Here is an 18,306-nt window from a genome sequence, read left to right on the forward strand (position 1 = left end):
CGATTCTTTTCCTTAGGGATGAGGCAGATATAGGTGCATTGAAAGGCTCTGGGGATCAGGCCACCCTAAAGAAAGTCTTTGGCCACTTCGAAGAGATCCTTGCCAATAACATCCCAACATGAAGAGAAAAATGATCCATCAAACCCGTCTGGGCCCGAGGCACTATCTACCGAAATGGCAAACACCACTTCCTTGACTTCCTCCAACAAAAGTGGTTTCATGAGATCCTCATTCATTTAGTCCCTCACAATGCGAGGGATACAATTAACGATGTCCTCATTGGAGCCGCAGGTCTCAGCTGAGAAGAGGTCCTTATAGAATCTAACGGCTTCTTCTCCAATATCCTCAATCTTCTCTATAGTAGCCCCCATGGCGCTTTTCAGCTTAGTAATTTCCATTCTTCTACGCTTGTTTAGCAATTAGTCATGGAAGAACCTAGTATTCCTGTCCCCTTCGATAAGCCAATTGATCCTAAACTTCTACTTCCAGAAAATTTCCTCCCGGAGATAGGCCCTTTTCAGAGTAGCGTGGGCCAAATTGAGCTTGATAGTGTCTGCTTCAATTTGCATATTGAGGAGAGAGACCTCAGCCTTGGCAACTTCATTTTCAGCTTCCTGCACGTTTCTACTGACATCTCCAAATGTGTCTTTGTTCCATGTTCTCAACACCGCCTTAAGATTCTTCATCTTGATAAAGAACTTGTACATCGAGGTGGCGAAGATCTCGTTGTCCCAGCTAGCCTTCACTGTCGCAAAGAAATCGTCATGAGTTGTCCACATTCACTGCAATCTGAATGGATGGGGGAATTTTGCTGAGTCGACTTGAGAAGAGAGAAGAACAGGGGAATGATCGGAGCAAGATCGCGTTAGGTGTTCTACTTTACAGCTCGGAAAGCTTCTCATCCAATTAGAGTTGATCAAGATTCTGTCGAGCCTAGCCCATTTGCAGCTTCTGCCCGTTCTGTTATTGCACCATGTGAAAGGGGAACCAAAAAAACCTATGTCTATCAGCCCTATATCATGAATGGCCTCTTGAAAGTCTATCATAGCTGTTGTCATCTGCACGGGGCCACCAAGACGCTCATCAGGACTAATAGTAGTATTGAAATCCCCACAAACCATCCATGGGCCCATTGTAGTGTTGAAAGTGCTTCTCAGCTCATCCCATAGAGCCTTTCGTTGGTGTTTAAAACAGCTAACATACACAGCCGTGATGAATATTGGGTGGGGAAGGCTCTCCTCTGTGATCCTAATGGCGATGCTTTGTCCAGTAGCCCGGATGGTCTGAATTTGGATGTGGCTCCTAGCCAAAATCCAGATTTTGTTGTCCACCACATCCTTTGCAATCTGATGGTTGAACCCAAGCTTGGCAGCAATCACTAGCCGTTTTGACTCTCTGATCATTGGTTCCTAGAGAACCAAAATGCCAATGTTATGTTTCCTAATTAGATGCTTCAAAAATCGTGTAGTTTGTGAATTTCTTATCCCTCGCACATTCCACGATAGGAGGCTAATCATCAGTAACCCATCCTTTATGCTCAGCCCTTTTCTACAAGCTCTTTAGTCTCTAGGTTTTCCGTTTGATGAAGTTCATTTTCGGCAGATTCTTCCTTTTCTTGCGCTCCTTTATTATGTCTAATTCATCGTCCTGAGAGCTACAACTCGAACTTGTAATGCTTGTTTCAAGATCATTGTTCTTTCCTTGAATGTCCACCCATAGGTTCAAAGCCTCCTGAGCCTTCTTTTTTCCTTTTTTCCTAATCATCTGATGATCTAGGACAGCAGTGCCTGTAGCCACCATTTCTCTTGGCTGACCAGATGGATCTACTTCCACATTTTCGTCTCTACTGATTAGCTGAGGATCCGTGTTGATAGGTGGTCCAGAAAGGGATGCCAGATTAACGTTAAGAGAGGCTCCTAGGGATTGATTCTGGGTTGTAGAGGTCATAGTGATCAGCCCTGGCGTGTTGTATTTTGATCTGTCCATAACTCCTGAATTTTCCAAGAACATTTCCTTCACCCCCAAGAGCCAACCTTCCCAGGCTATTAGCATGTCTGGCGTAGGACGGACCCATTGAAGTGGAGTGGTAGGATGATTAAAGCTTCCTTGAGACTGCATATTAGAAGGTGGGAGATCCTGGACCCTAACAGAAGATCTGAGGAAAGGGCCCTGATTTAGCTGCTGCTGACTGAGTGGCTCTACTTGTTGGAAGCGTTGCTGTGATTTGTTGGGGTGGTGGGCTAAAGGCGAGATAGGGCTAAGCTTCCGGTCTCCTGGAGATCATCTCTAGCATACGAAATATGATGTTCTACAGTTGTGCTATGCTGGGACTGCTGCTGCATGAAGGACTTAGATGGAGGAGGCATATCCAAGGTTTGGTGGTCTGTAATTAGAGCGGGGTCTCTACTAGCTTCCACATGCAGAGGGTAGTCAAAAATCCTCAACATATTTCGAGTGTCATTGGACTCCATCCTGGTCTCATGGTTAATTCGTCGAACAGTTGGAGGGCTTTCTCTTTTACTACCAGGCATTTGTCTAGAAACGATGGAGAGGTTATGGCCTACCTCCTGATTGTCGTTCGAAGGTGTCTGCTGCTTGCCAAATGACTGAACAACCCATTGCTTCGTCCTTTCGTTGGAAAGGTTGTTTGGTGCTGCATTACCATCCAGATCCAAGGATTGCTAGTAGTTAATTTCAGGGAAAATGAATATCTGATGGGACCTCCCTTCCACCAACAAATTGAAAGACTTAGGAAAGTCTTGGAAGGGGAGGATTCTGGCCTTAGCATACCAGCGGTTCAGTCCATCCATGGATTTCTTGTTGATTTGTAACACTGTACCCACTTTTTTAGCAATCTGCCCAATAGTATGCTCACTCCAAGCATGTAGGAGGATACCCTCCATTTTCACCCACATTCTTCTACCCGGCACAGTCATCGTAGGGCCCCAGATTTGTGTGTTAACCAGAGACATTCTCTGTTGGAGGACTTTATCCCTAGAGAACGCAAGGACTCCTTCCTTGGTCTCAAAGCAGAGGACATAAGCTGATGAGGAAATACGATAAATTTGTACTTGAGAGCTGCAAAGTGGAGATGATCTGAGTGCCTCAGCGATGGTGGGAGAAGCGTCTTGCACTCCTTCCACTTCACCAACTAGCACATTGGACAGATGGGCCCTGGTCTGATCTGAGATCCACTTCGGAACTATGATGGTGTTTGATCTAGGTTGGGGGGGGGGGGGTTAGGGGTTTGGGTGGGTTATGCGAAGTGAGGATGTCCACATATGTTGCCGATCTATTTCTAATATCAGATATCTAGGGCCATTATCACTGGTCCTGGTTAGTCGTATTTGGGGTTGGGAGGTTGTGCTATTGAGTCCGAGACTTTGGGTTTTGACGAGAAGCGCCGAATTGTTGATTCGTAGTAGCAGCTTGGCGCCTCTTGGGTTCCACTCTCTAAGTAGCATGGTTGATAAACATTCGACGTCTGCCCAAGAATTGTTCGTGTAACATTTCTCTCGCCGATTGGGCATCCTCCTTATGATGAAAACGGACAAATGCGTATCCCCTACACTTGCCTAATACTGCAAATTTCGATATATAGATATCAGAGATGTCCCCAAATTGGCCGAATCTCTATTTGAGGTCATCTTCTGCAATTGTAAAGGGGAGGTTTCCGATGAACAAACTGGACTCCTCTTCCTTACGGCACATGTTGCAAACTGTTTGCCATTCCCCTTCGTTGAGGTTCCTGACTCTTCCCTGTTCCATCAAACGCTGGTCTTCATGAGATCGAGAACTGAAGTCAGGATTCTCTCGCCATGGAAGAGCCGACGAGAAGCCGCAGTGTCTCCATGCTATGTGGGGGTTCACCCATTTTGTTTATTTGCCATGGGCCTTGAATATTTATTTATCATCTATCTTGTTGATAAAGTCACAAAAACATGTACAAATGGTAAATACAAATATTAATTTGATCCAAAACTTTTGTGGCCCACAAGAAACTTTTTGTAGAAATTCAATCCCCCTTTGTGGTCCACTTGAAATTTGGATCTATTTCATTTTGGGACCATATATTAAAATATATGGATATGCAACACATACATCAAGGTAGGCCCAGGGTCATGGCAATATCCACTAACCTGTTACTAGGGTAACACTTAATCAACTCCCTCAAGAAACACAATAAGGGGTGGCATGGTGAGATTAGATTGGGCCAGCCCATGGACTGACATGAGTCAAGTACCTACTCAACAAAACTGATTTCCAACGTGCTTTGTGTGGCCCCACTTCTAATAGTAGCATATGGTCAAATCAAATCTCACCATGTGGCCTCACCAATCTCAGTGGTTCCCCAGCTCACTGAATTCAGTTCCCAGCTCATGTCCCTTGGAAAATGATGCGAATGACCTGTGGCCCCCACCAATAGCTAGTTCATGTATAAGGTGAAAGCTATGTGGGGTCCACCGTGATGTCCGTGATTATGACTTGAGAGAATTTGGAAATAGGTTTGCAAGCATCAATCTTGTGATTTAGGGAATGATTTAGGGGGGGTGTAAGTGTGTTATTAAAATAAAATACAAAATTCAATGATGGATGTTTCAATTTTCCTTATTTCTTGTCATGTGGCCCACCTAAGTTTTGGGTCTAGCTAATCACTAGACTTCTTACCTATTATTAGGTTATGAAGCTGATAGACAGAGTGAATGTTCTCATGAACATCTCAATGAACCCCACCTAGCTTCCACTTACAAGAACTTTCTGTTGGTGTGGGCACATGCAATTTGCATCCCTGATAAGGTGGGCCTAGGGGCGATCAAAGACTACTAGGGGGTCCTTTGTTTTTAGTTGTTTTTTCCCGGGTCAGATTATGATAGGCATTTCCTGGGTCTTTTTCTCCGGGTGATGCCTGAATGTAATTAGTTTCTTCATATTAATGGATCCCTCATTGCTCCAAATTTTTTATTTTTATTTTTTTTGCATCCCTTATAAAGAGGATTTATTTGATACTCTAATTGCATGGGATGTTTGGTACTCATGCACTTAAATTCACTGCTGGTCAAGTTATAACTTACAAACATAATACTAGCTTTTAATTTACTGGCACTCACATTTTTAAGATAAGGTCATTGGATACTTCTTTTTTTAGGGCTTGTTTGGATACCACGAAATAAGTTAATTTTTCTACCTACAATAGTAGATAAGTAACTTATTTCAGTTGAGATAAATCTCCAAACTTTAGTTTGCTAAGCATAAGAGTTAAACTGTCCACATCTAAAGAACATAGTCTATATTATTTTAAAAGAGTGATGGAGGAAGACGAGTGGCATCAAGTCCGTCCCAAGGGGACCCGTTACCAGCTTCACAACCTGTTTGCGGAGAACATTACATACGACATTACGGCTGAATATCTCTATAGGATTTTCGGGAGATACGGGAAAATCACAGACACTTTCATCCCCACTAATCCCGGCCTAAATCGTTCTCGTGGGTATGGATTCATCAGATTCGTATACAAAGCAGACGCGCAACCTGCCCTCGATATCCTCAATGGAAAAAGGGTAAATGGACGCATCATCATTGTCCAGAAAGCAAAGGTTCGGTCCCAACCCGCCCCCTTCACCCATCAGGGCGCCAGGGGAAGCACTCTCGCCCCTGCTTCTAGGGTGTTCCCTCCAAGGACTGTTACATCTTATGTTTTGGTAGTTAGAGGACAGGACCTTTCGAGCCAGTCAAATGTTCGAAGAAATGCCACTACCACTGATCCTCACCCAGCAGGTCCAATCCTCAATCCCACAGGGAAGGAGCTCGCCAAAATGCCTTATCCAAATCAGGCCAGCTGGAGGATATCCAGTCCAGCGAGTGTAGAGAAGGTGCTCGATCATTTGCCAAGGCCAGCTGGATAGTCAAAGCGGACAACCACAGTGTAGCCCAGAAGCTAAGGGAGCTGAAATTAGCCCTAGTGGCCCAAGCAAGTTTCAAGCCTCATGTAGGATCTCCTAAGTGCCAACTACATGCCACTAGCAGTGGATATCTCACAGCTTGGTCATGATAGATTTTTCATCCGGTTCAATACCCGCATAACTCTCCTCTCTTTCTTTGCAGATACCCTCCTTCACAAGAAGATGAGCCTTCTCAACATTAAAGTATGGTCACCCAACATCAGTCCAGATGGAAGATGGATCAAACTATTGGGGATCCCAACCCATGCCTGGATGGAGTCTGTCTTCAGGGCATTGGGCAACACATTTGGAGAGGTAGTAGAGGTTGAGAGGAGTGCTCTCTTAGGCCTACCCAAGGAGGCCGTCAGAATCCGTGTTGTGTTGCAACCAGGGACGGATACCCAATCCCCAAGAGGGGTAGAGGTTGCAGGGAAAATGTTCCCAATCTGGCCAAGTCTCGAATCAGAAACCAGCTTTAACAACCCTCTATTATTTGGAGCCCCCCCTGTCACCGCACTTTCTACTAGACAATGGGTTGAGCAAGTTTTTCCCATCCCCTCCGTTGTTCTAGCAGAACCCCACCCTCCTCAAAATCCACTTCCACTGCCACCAGGTTCCCCTGCCAACGTTCAGCCACCTCCCACCCTTACTCAGCCAGCCCAGCCCCAAGAAATCCTTCAATGCATTTAGTCCTGTACCGCCTCCTCCCCCCCGTCCAAGCTCTTCACTCTCCAAGGAAAGCTCTCTCGGAAGGGAGCAGCCTGCTTAAGGAAGGACCATTTTTCAAGGAGGACCTTGATGACTCCCAGGTAGAGGCGTGGAATGCGGTGAAAACCAGAGACACTCCAGTGGATGAGGGGCCGCTTCATGATTGACCTGTTCCCTTACTTCCAAGGTTGTCGCAGTCTGCCTGGGCTGCTCATTAGAAGCCCAGATTGGCAGCAACCCATCCTCACTACTCCCTCTTGCCTACAGTTGAGAGATCAGAACGTGTCAAGGTTAGGAACTCCAAAACCAGCGGCTACCAATTCGAGCAACTGCCAAGCGGTCTTCCCTCAGTCGCAATGCCTTTCACCTATCAGCCTTGAGGACCAAATCCAGGGCACATGGAGAGGCCTCAGCATGTTGGGTTCCCACAGGGTAGACCCTGCCCATAGCCCCACCTAGATATGAGGAGATGAGTGCATCCAATGCACGGCGAAAATGGTAGGTTCAACGTTATTCCCTCCCAAATAGAGAACTGAAAGATCGTATAAAGTGGCAGATGTAAACCGGTATGGTAGACTACGAATACTGAAGCGCCAGGGCGAGATATCTACAAAGGAGCTCAATGAATAGCATGCTAGTCTGGAATGCGCGCAAGGTTGGGAATTCTCCCACAATCAGGACCATCAAGAGCCTTATCAGGCAATATTACCCTGTAATTCTGGCCATCCTTGAGCCTATGCATAGGGACGACAAAAGAATTCGCACATGCCTAAAACTAGGTACCATTCCTCCTACTCCAATGATGCCCAAGGCAGAAAAATCTGGGTCTTCTCGGCGACCTTCCTCTCCTCTTCCATCCTTGCAACATCTGACTAAATGCTCTCTTTGGAAGTAGGCCTGCGCCACACTCCGAATAAGGTTCTCATTTCTTTCGTCTATGCCAAATGTTCAAGGATTTTGAGAAGGAAACTCTAGGAGGAGCTGGCCTAGCTAAACTTGGGGCGCACATCCCATGGTCTGCTTGTGGGGATTTCAATGCGGTAATCTCACAAGAAAAAAAACGTAGTTCCGTAACCTTTGATGCTAAAAGTGCAGTGGAATTTGCGAAGGGCCTGAGCAACGCAGGGCTGGCAGATACCCTCTTCTCAGGGAACCGCTTCACTTGGTGCAATAGCCAATCAGGGCAGTCCAGGGTGTGGGCTCGACTTGATAGAATATGTTGCAACGTTCCTTGGCTCTAAAGATTTCCTTCATTCCAAGTCAAACATCTCCCGAGGCAGAACTCAGATCATGCCCCCTTACTGCTGCTATTCCCAATGCCCCAGCCATCGGCCATCAGACTGTTCAGATTTCAACGTATGTGGTGCTCGCATGATGGATTCCAGGACCTCGTCTGAGCTATCTAGGCAACCCCAACATCAAGGAATCTAATCCAAGTTGTTATTGCTAAACTCAAGCTTGTCAAGGGGGCGCTTAGGTATTGGAACAAGACCACTTTTGGCAACATTTTCCAACAAATCCAAGCTACCTCTGCTGACCTCAGCCGTGTAGAAGCAGCTGCCATTGAATCGCTAGGACAGGCCAGCCACTAAGCAGTTCAAAATTTTAGAGATGCCCTCACCCGCCTTGAACGTTATGAAGAAATCTTCTGGAAGCAGAAATCGAGAGTGCACTAACTGCAAGATGGCGATTGCAACACCAAGTTCTTCCATTCAATTGCAACAAGCAAAACCAGGCAGACGACAATCTAGGAAATCAAGCTGGCTGATGAGACGACGATCCAGGAAATCAAACTGGCTGATGAGACGACGCTCTCTAATCAGGCAAAGATCAAAGAGGCAGCGACCTCTTTCTTCCAGCAACTTCTGTAGGAGGACGGCTCCACTGAGATTGGAAATCTCCTCCACTCCATTCCGTCGCTAGTTTTTGCTCAAGAAAACAGTCGCCTACTAGCAAAGCCATCCTTAGAGGAGCTCCATGTCGCTGTCACTATTCTCCCAGCTGACAGTGCAGTAGGCCCAGATGGTTTTTCAGGGGCTTTCTTCCACGCTTGTTGGGCCATGATTAGCCAGGACCACCTCAATGCAACTCGTTTCTTCTTCAGTAGGGCAGCTCTCCCGAGAGCCCTTACAGCCTCGCTGATATGCATCATCCCCAAGATAAGCGCCTCGACTACTTTTTCTGACTTCCGACCAATTGGTCTTTGCAATTATTTGTATAAAGTTTTCTCTAGAATTATTGTTGTTAGACTGGAAGAAATTCTTCCTAGAATTGTCTCCCGGGAACAAGTTGTGTTTATGCAGGGTCGTTCCATGGCAGAAGGCAGTGCTCTCGTCCAAGAAATCTTCAGGGACATCAATAAAAAAGTGAGAGGTGAGAATATTCTCTTGAAACTGGACATGGAGAAGGCTTACGACAGGCTCGACTGGACCTTCCTGATTGCAGTCCTCTCTAAGTTCGGCTTCCATCAGGATTGGATTCGGCTCGTCCAAAGATGCTGGTTAGACTATTGGTTTTCGGTGCTTATTAATGGTGAAGTGGCGGGGTTCTTTCACTCTACCTGGGGCCTCAGACGAGGAGATCCCATCTCTCCTAGTATATTTATTCTGGCTACAAAGGCCCTTAGTAGGGGCTTTCAACGACTTGTTGCTACGGGCGCATGCCAACCTTACACGACGTGCCCCAACTGCCTGCCAATATCCCACCTCATCTTCACGGATGACACTATCCTCTTCGCCAACAACTCCAGTAGGTCCCTGAAGCAAATTAAGAGTTTCCTCATCCAATATGAATGTTGCTCGGGCCAAAAAATAAACCTGGCTAAAAGTTTCTTCATCACCCCTTCAGCGATGCCTAAGGCTAGATCTAGAGCAGCTGCCTCAGTTCTCGGCTTCACTAAGGCAACGCCCCCCTTCTTCTATCTGGGGGTCCCCATCTTCCAAGGTAGGCCCACTCGAGCTCTCTTTCAGCCTATGGTGGACAAAATTCAGGCCAGGATTTCTGCTTGGAAAAACAAGATCTTGTCTCAAGCGGGGAGGCTCACCCTCATCACCCATGTGCTCAATAGCATCCTGATCCACGCCCTCATTGCTATGGAGGTGCTGTCCAGTACTCTAGCTGACCTAAAAAGAATGTTCGTTGATTTCTTTTGGGGATGGAAAGGGCCTAAGAAAAAATGTCACTGACGCTGCCTTTTGCTCCCAAAATCAGAAGGTGGCTTGGGCCTGAGGAGCCTTAAATCAGTGATGCGAGCCTACAGGCTAAAGCTGGCTTGGGCGGTCCAGTTCAGGTTAGGATGATCAGTCTTATCTTTGGCTTCGTATCCTAAAATGAGCTGGCAAAATAAATGGATTGCATGGATAAAACATATAAAACATATAAAACATATATATATATATATATATATATATATATATATATATATATATATATATATATATATATATTGGGCCTTATCTAACCTTGACACCAGTTGGCTGGCTGGTGTTGGGTCACTAGCAAAACCACGTCCCAGTTTTACATTGTTAGCGTTAGTGGCCTATTTGGGCTTTTTCCCGGGATGATGCTTTGACAACAAGGAACTTGGCCTGTTGCAATGGTTGTCTAAAACAGCTGTTGTATAAAATAACGTGTCTAAATTCTATTAGAAGCAATTAAGATTTGAAAATAGTTACGTCTAAATTCTATTAGAAGCAATTAAGATTTGAAAATAGTTACACGTCTAAATTCTATTAGAAGCAATTAGGATTTGAAAATAGTTACGCGTCTAAATTCTATTAGAAGCAATTAAGATTTGAAAATAGTGACACCAATTGAAAAGATGGTCCGACGGGCGACATGGCCCCTCCATGTTGCCGCCATTGACGCCGCGGTTAGGTCAACATCAGGAGACGTGTTGCATGTAACCTGCTGGATAGCCCTTTAGGACGCCGAATAGGGTAATATCCCAGCCTGTCCTGAGCTAGAAAGAGGCTGTGTCTTTGAGGGGTCATGGCGATTTATGAGTTTATCAACACCGTTCATCCATTTTTCCATATTAGTTTAAAATATAAGTAAAAAAATGACGAGGATCCAACTCTCAAGTGGAATACACCACATAAAGTAGCAATAATAAAACTTTCCTAAAATCCATATGATATTTATTTGTCATCCAACCTGTTCATAATGTCACGTACGCTTGGATGAACACAAAACAAAAATATCAGCTTGATCTAAAACTTACACGGCTTTCAAGAAGTTTTTAATGATGTGTGTTTAATACCAGCTGTATGGTCTACTTGAGCACCGTATCTGCTTCATTTTTAAGCTTATATCCTAAAATGACATGGAAAAATAGATGAACAGTGTTGATAAGCCCATAAATCACAGTGGCTCGTCAAAGCCCCACCCTATCCCAAGATGGGACAGGGCAGGGTAGTATCTAATCCGCATCCGCCCGTGTAGTGGATGCATGGGGATTGCGTATCCCTCTATAACGGACTCGGTCGTGGCAGGAGCTGATAAGGTGTTACCGGGTAACACCAGAGGTGTTACCTTTGCTATGGGGCCTACCTTGATGATTTGTTGTATATTCATACCGTTCATCCGTTTTTCTAGCCTATTTTAAGGAGGTAGTCTAAAATTTTAATCAGATCCAAATCTCAGGTGGACTACACAACAGGATATAGTGTAATTGGATGCCCACCATTAAAAACTTTCATTTTAAAATATGAAACCAAAAAGAGGCATATCTAAGGCTAAAGTGATCCACCACATGAAACAATAGTTATCGGTTGCCTACGTTGAAAAGTTCCTGAGACCAGAAAAGTTTTTGATCGAGTTGATATTTGAGCTTGGATCTACCTGAGCCTTGGATTTCAACGGTGGCATCATTGTCATCACTGCTTTGTTACGTGTGGTCTATTTGATTCTTGGATCCGCCTCCGTTTTGAATTCATGACTTAATATGATCTGTTAGAATGGATGGATGGCATGGATAAAACACATACATGACGGTGGGCCCCACAGAGCCCCTACTAAGACGAGAATATCATGGCACGGGTAGGACGCAGTCTACGTCCTCTGTAAGAGAGTATTAAATGGAAACGGATTGGCTACTCCCCCTGACACCAGCCCCGGGGCTGGTGGTCGGTGCTCTATGGGACCCACCGTGATGTATGTTTCATCCATTTTTAAAGATCATTTCATGTCTTGATCCCAAAAATTAGAGGTATATAAATCTCATGTGGACCACACCACGTGAAAACAATAGTGGTTGGATATCCATCATTAAAATCCTCCTAAGGCCCACTGTACTGTTTATTTGACATCTAATATTTTGATTAGGTCATACAGGCCTAGATGAAAGGAAAAAAACAAAAATCATCTTGATCCGAAACTTTTATGGCCACAAAATGTTTTTTAATGGTCAACACTCATTCAACACTGTTTCATGTAATGTGGTCTACTTAAGATTGGGATATACCTCATTTTTGGTCTCACACCGTAAAATTATACGTAAAAATAGATGGACGGCATGGATGAAACACATACATCATGGTGGGTCCCACGGAGCACCGACCACCAGCCATTGGCTGGTGTCAGGGGGAGTAGCCAATCCGCGTCCGTATTAAATATAGTGTGTCAGGGTCAAATTAGATTGAAACAACGCTTTGACACAGAGGATCGGACTCAAAACCCATAGGTCCACGTCAGCATGCAAGCCTTGTCTGTTCTGGGATAACCAAATCCAGTCGGTCTGTGTTTTCGAGATTCCCCACTATTGGTTCAGTGCTTTGGCTAGCTCCTCTATAAAATCCCAGTAGATGTTCTTGCGGCGTCCGTCTTCACATATCTCTGAAAAATGTTGCGTAACAGATGTTCTTGTTGCCATCCATTTTCATCATCCTCTGACAGTCGTGTAGGGTGGCATTTTAAGCCGAGGGAAGGTGAAGTGGATTATTTTCTTAAGGAAAAAAATAAAAACTCTGAATTTTCCGCCGAACCCATTGTACCATGGGATATCTACGAGTTCAATCCCGATGAGCTTGCAAGTAAGGAAACAAAGGACTCTCTCTCTCTCTCTCTCTATATATATAATTCGAGTCATCCGACCGGGTCAGGCTGTTTTTTTTTTCCCTGTTGATCCCCACTGCTTTTTGTGGGTCCCATTATGATGTATGTATTATATCCAAACCGTCCATCTATTTGGCGAACTCGTATTAAGGCTTGAGACGAAAAGTAAGATAGATCTAGCTATCAAGTGGACCACACTGTAAAAGGCAGTGGAGGATTGAACATCTACCATTGAAACCCTTATAGGGGTCACAAAAGTTTTAGATCAATATGAAATTTGTTTTTCCTCTTCATCCAGGTCTTTGTGACCTTATGAATAGATTGGATGGAAAATAAATGTTATGGTGGGCCCTATGAAATTTTTAACAGTGAAAATCAAGTTTCCCGCTGATATTTGTGGTGTGGTCCAGTTGATCTTTGGATATGATTCTCCTTTTTCCGATAATGCTCTGAAATGATCTCGAAATATGGATGAACGGTGTGGATATAATAAATACATCATTGTGGGGCCATGTCGAGGAGCGTCAGCACTCGTCTTCGCACACCAGCCAAACGGCTTCCCGAAGGAACGACGGGATGTTTTGGTCCCGTGAAAAGTCGCCCGTACACAAGGGAGTATTGTTGGAATCTAAAAGGAAGTAGGCTTCAAATGGCTGGTGGGCCGTAAATGGAGCTTACAGTAGGAAATTTCTCTTTTCTTTTTTGTTTTTGAAAAGGAGGGTACACACCGCAATATCTTTGATAATATGGACAGAAGATGTACAAACCCGCCTTTTAGGTGGGCTTCATAAATCATCGGGCCTCACCCATCATATCACCTTAATTAACAGCTACCACAAAATGGAAATAAACATAGGGCCTCTCCTTACAGATTAAGCCGGTTTTGAGAGTTGAGTTGTATGACGGAGGCCATCTCGATTTATTTGTTTTATTCATGTTTTTCACCTATCAATTTTAGTTGAGCTGCATACTATAGCAATCACCCAGTTTGTGCTGGAAAAGTTTTGAGGAATTGGGCCATCTCGATTTATTTGTTTTATTCATATTTTTCATCCATCAATTTTAATTGAACTGCAATGGACTGCATGTTGTAGCAATCACCACGTCAGTGCTGGAAAAGTTTTGTGGGATCGGGGCCATCTCGATTTATTTGTTTTATTCATGTTTTTCATCCATCAATTTAATTGAATTGTAGTGAACCACTTCAGCGCTGGAAAAGTTTTGTGGGACCAGGGCCATCTCGATTTATTTGTTTTATTCATATTTTTCATCCATCAATTTTAGTTGAATTGCATGTTATAGCAATTGCCCAGTTGATGCTGGAAAAGTTTTGTGGGACCGTGGCCATCTCAATTAATTTGTTTTATTCATGTTTCTCATCCATCATTTTTTTTTTTTTAATGGGGGGCTGCCTGTTCAAAGCAGATGAAGTTTGGGTATTATGAGCACTTACCACGAACTAAGTTTTTTTTTCTTTTTTTTTTACACACGGACACACACCACCACACACTCACGCCATGGTGGGATTTCACCACCTATGGGTACTCGAACTCTCAACCAGGTCTTGAAACTCCTGAGAGTCTATCACTGGAGAGAGAATAAGGACCCTACCACGAACCAAGCTGGGGTGTGAAACTGACAGCGGGGTTTACTAACAAGCTTACCAAAAAAAATGTTGGGATGGTTTTGGTGCATTCCCACGTGTGACGTAGATTAGCTACCGATAGGTTGATTACGAGGACTCCCTACTGAAGTGACATCACAAAGCTTTGTAAGTCCCTCGTGATGTATGTTTTATTATCCACAGTGTCCATCCATTTGGAGAGAACCTATGAGGGCATGATTTAAAGAATTAGTCATATCCAAAGCTCAACTGGACCCACCACAGAAAACAGTGGGAATAGCGGCGCCCACCATTAAAACTTTTAAGTCACAAAAGTTTTCCATGAAGATGATATTTGTGTTTTACCTTCTTTCATGTCTACATTAACACATGAACAGGTTGGGTGGACCATAGAAAGGTTTCAACGGTGGGCGTCACTCTACCCACCGCTTTCTGTGGTGGGTCCACTCCAGCTTTGAATATGACTAATTCTTTGGATCATGCCCTAATATGACCTCTCTAAATTGATGGACGGTGTGGATACAAAAAAATACATCATGATGGGCTCAGAGAACTTGGTGCCATCACTTCAGTAGCGGGTCTCGTTACTCAACCTGTCAGTGGCTAATCTGCGTCCCTTCCCATGGCATGGATAAAACACACGAGCAAGGATCCTCTCTCTGCGTCGAGCATGACTATCCTGTTCTCCTGTATCGTCTCATTTATATCTTCATTGGTTCGTTTGAGGTTAGCAATGCAGTATGAAGTACATTGTGTAATAATAAGATCTAATTAGATTGCAACAACATGATTTTCCTGCTTTTACGGAAGCAGAGGATCCGGACTCAAAACACATACATCATGTTGGTCCCATGGAGCTTTTCCTGCACTAGAAGCCACCCACGTCCGCATGCAAGCCTGGTCTGTTCCGGGATACCCAATACCAGTGGGTCTGTGTTTACGAGATTCCCACTCTTGGTTCAGAGCTTTGGCTAGCTCCTCTATAAAATCTAGCATTTTAATAGATGGTCTTGCGGCGTCCGTCTTCACATATGGCTGAAAAATGTTGCGTAACAGATGTTCTTGCCATCCATTTTCATCATCCTCAGACAGTCGTGTAGGGTGGCATTTTAAGCCGAGGTCACGGGAAGTGGAGTATTTCTTTTGAGGGAAAAAATAAAAACTCTGAATTTTCCGCCGAACCCATTGCACCATTCGATATCTACGAGTCCAATCCCGATGAGCTTGCAAGTAAGGAAACAAAGGATTCTCTCTCTCTCTCACTCTCACTTTCACTCTCACTCTCACTTTTATAATATTTGGAAATGTGTATCCAACAACTGGATATAATTTGCAGGTAAGTATCAGTTTGAAGGGGAGAACATGTACTTCTTTACACAGCTGAATCTTCAGCATTATGGTGGGTCGCGTGCAAATCGCCAAGCAAAAGACGGTTTTTGGGTGTCTTCTGATGGATATAAACATGTTAAGAATCCAGGAAACCCACTTGGTTATAAGAAAATTACTTTGAACTTCTACAAGGGTGTGAAGTCCAAAGGAAAGAAAACCAATTGTATAGATCATGAGCAGCCCAAACCAATGAAAACTGATTGGCTGATGAAAGAGTATAGGCTCGACGAGGTAAAGCCTCCCACCGTGGAAACTACGGCTGAAGCTTGTGGTCAGAAAGGGAAAAGGGTGGCTGAAACCCAGGATGATAATCCTAAAAAGGTGAGAAACAAATAAGAAAAAGATATATAGCTTGCTCCCATATTCATCTCTCAGTTATGTAGATACCAAAAATAGAATATAAACACTTGTTGCGTGATTTCACGTAAAATTCATTGCATGGTATCCTTGTAACGTGAAATACATAATCTCTATTACATTTTCAGTCATTTTTTCCTCTGGTATAATGATTTTTCTTACAGATTAGCTTCTTTTTTTTTTTCCTTGATTTACTAACATTATTGCAATTTAACTTTTGTTGCAGATGAAAAAATATGTTCTTTGTCAAATTTACAAGAAGAGTAAAGATGAGAAAACTAATAAAGCAACTAACAATCAAATTGATAAGAAGAAAAGGGTAGCTAAGAAAACTACTAAAGACCTTATCGATGAAGTTATTACGAAAGAGCGTACATCATATTTCACTCCAGATCAACCAAACATCATCAACAACGAATGTCTCCCCACTACACCTGGCATGCAGATTTACTCTCAAGAAGATTCATTTACAGACATTGTTTGGGACGACTATTTCACTCCAGATCAAACGAACATCATCAGCAACGAATGTCTCTCCGCCACACCTGGCATGCAGATTTACTCTCAAGAAGATACATTTACAGGAATTGTTTGGGAGGACTTATTACATGCTCATATCAATTCAACCTCTACCTAAAATTCCTCGACTTTCCTGGACAAAAAAAAAAGTGATCAAGATTTGCACCAACTAAGGGATGGCTCATAAACAAAAATAATGACAAGATAGAGATGGCTCAAATATGTTTAGCTTTTAGTTATAGATGAAATAATTTCTTATTTTCTTTGTAATGTTAATTATATGGTTTTCTTCTTCTTGTTGAACTCTCAAAATCTTATATTTGGAAGGGAAATTGACCGTACTCGCCTCGAAGTTTGGGAAAATTACCTAAAAAGCTATGTTATTACATATATTACAAGAAGGGCCTTCTGACATACTTTCGAAAATTACTTGGACCAAAATGCCCTAGTCCTTGTTTAAGTAGTTGTACGGTATTCCAGGGAAGAAGAAGTTACGTCATATTTAATGCCAAGAAAGTGATGTGTACGGAACCCTTTTTGGCGTGCGGGCAAGGACCAAGCTCATGGGGCCCACATTGATGTACGTGTATAATCCACGCCACCCATCCTTTTTGCCATGTCATTTTAGGGCTAGGGCCTAGATATCAGCCTGATCCAGAGCTTGTGTGGGTCACATAATAGAAAATAATGGTAACAATAGAACCCACTATTGAAACTTTTCAGGCTCACTGTGATGTTCGTTAGAAGTGGACACTGCCCAAGTCAGGACTTTTTTGGGCCCACGCGGAGCAAGTCAATAAGGTGGACGAAATGGAACACCCCATTGTGGGCCTTAAGATATGGTACCAATGGTTTGGTAGATGTGAACACGTTTAAAACCACGATCCATACAACATGACAACCACGACCCATAAAACATAGCAACTACGACCTATATAAAACCACGACCCAAATGGCCCCACACTGATGTATGTGTATAATCCATTCTGCCCATCCTTTTTGTCATGTCATTTTAGGGCTAGGGCCCAAATATCAGCCCAATCCAGTGCCTTTATGGCCCATAAAATAGAAAATAATGGTGACTGTTGAAAGTTTATAAGCTCACTGATGTTTGTTAGATGTGGACATTGCCCAAGTTAGGACTTTTTTGGCCCACGCCGAGCTGGCCGACAATGTGGATGGATCGGATCACCCAATTGTGAGCCTTAAGCTATGGTACCAATGGTTGGTAGAAAAGGAATTGAATACATTGAAAACCACGATTCATACAACATGACAACCATGACCCATATAACATGCCAACTACGACCCATGCAAACCACGACCCAAATGGGCCGCAGTTGTATGGATCGTAGTTGTCATGTTATATGGGTCTTAGTTGTCCTGTTATATGGGTCTCAGTTGTATGGATCGCAGTTATCCTGTTATATGAGTCATAGTTATCCTGTTATATGGGTCGTGGTATTAGTTGTCCTGTTATATGGGTCTCAGTTGTATGGATCGCAGTTGTCATGTTATATGGGTCGTAGTTATCCTATTATATGGGGTCGCGATCGCAGTTGTCCTGTAATATGGGTCTTAGTTGTATGGATTGGAGTTGTCCTGTTATATGGGTCGTAGTTATCCTATTATATGGGTCGCGGTCGTAGTTGTCCTGTCATTTGGGTCTTAGTTGTCCTGTTATATGGGTCGCGGTCGCAGTTGTCTTGTTATTTG

At 43.7% G+C, this 18,306-nt stretch overlaps 2 protein-coding genes across 2 annotated transcripts; one reads left to right on the forward strand and one right to left on the reverse strand.

Moving 5' to 3' along the window:
- Positions 1-479: 479 nt before the first annotated feature.
- LOC131218179 (uncharacterized) lies at positions 480-1,403 on the reverse strand. Its single transcript, XM_058212859.1, has 2 exons — positions 884-1,403; positions 480-745 (listed from the first exon to the last, which is right to left on the reverse strand). Exons 1-2 carry the CDS (start codon positions 1,401-1,403, stop codon positions 480-482), a joined length of 786 nt encoding a protein of 261 aa, XP_058068842.1.
- A 3,903-nt stretch (positions 1,404-5,306) lies between these two features.
- Positions 5,307-5,903, forward strand: LOC131218180 (uncharacterized). Its single transcript, XM_058212860.1, has one exon. It carries the CDS (start codon positions 5,307-5,309, stop codon positions 5,901-5,903), a length of 597 nt encoding a protein of 198 aa, XP_058068843.1.
- The last annotated feature ends 12,403 nt before the right edge of the window (positions 5,904-18,306 follow it).

This window comes from Magnolia sinica, chromosome 11, assembly GCF_029962835.1.
Source record: "Magnolia sinica isolate HGM2019 chromosome 11, MsV1, whole genome shotgun sequence".
In the NCBI taxonomy this organism is placed as follows: Eukaryota; Viridiplantae; Streptophyta; class Magnoliopsida; order Magnoliales; family Magnoliaceae; genus Magnolia; species Magnolia sinica.

What these genes read in the sequence shown, in the direction of transcription:
- LOC131218179 (XM_058212859.1), bottom strand. Translation starts at nt 1,403, where the DNA reads ATGATCAGAGAGTCAAAACGGCTAGTGATTGCTGCCAAGCTTGGGTTC. An exon ending in GATGAGAAGCTTTCCGAGCT is followed by an intron (nt 746 to 883) that starts GTAAAGTAGAAC and finishes TCTTTGCGACAG; the next exon opens with TGAAGGCTAGCTGGGACAAC.
- LOC131218180 (XM_058212860.1), top strand. Translation starts at nt 5,307, where the DNA reads ATGGAGGAAGACGAGTGGCATCAAGTCCGTCCCAAGGGGACCCGTTAC.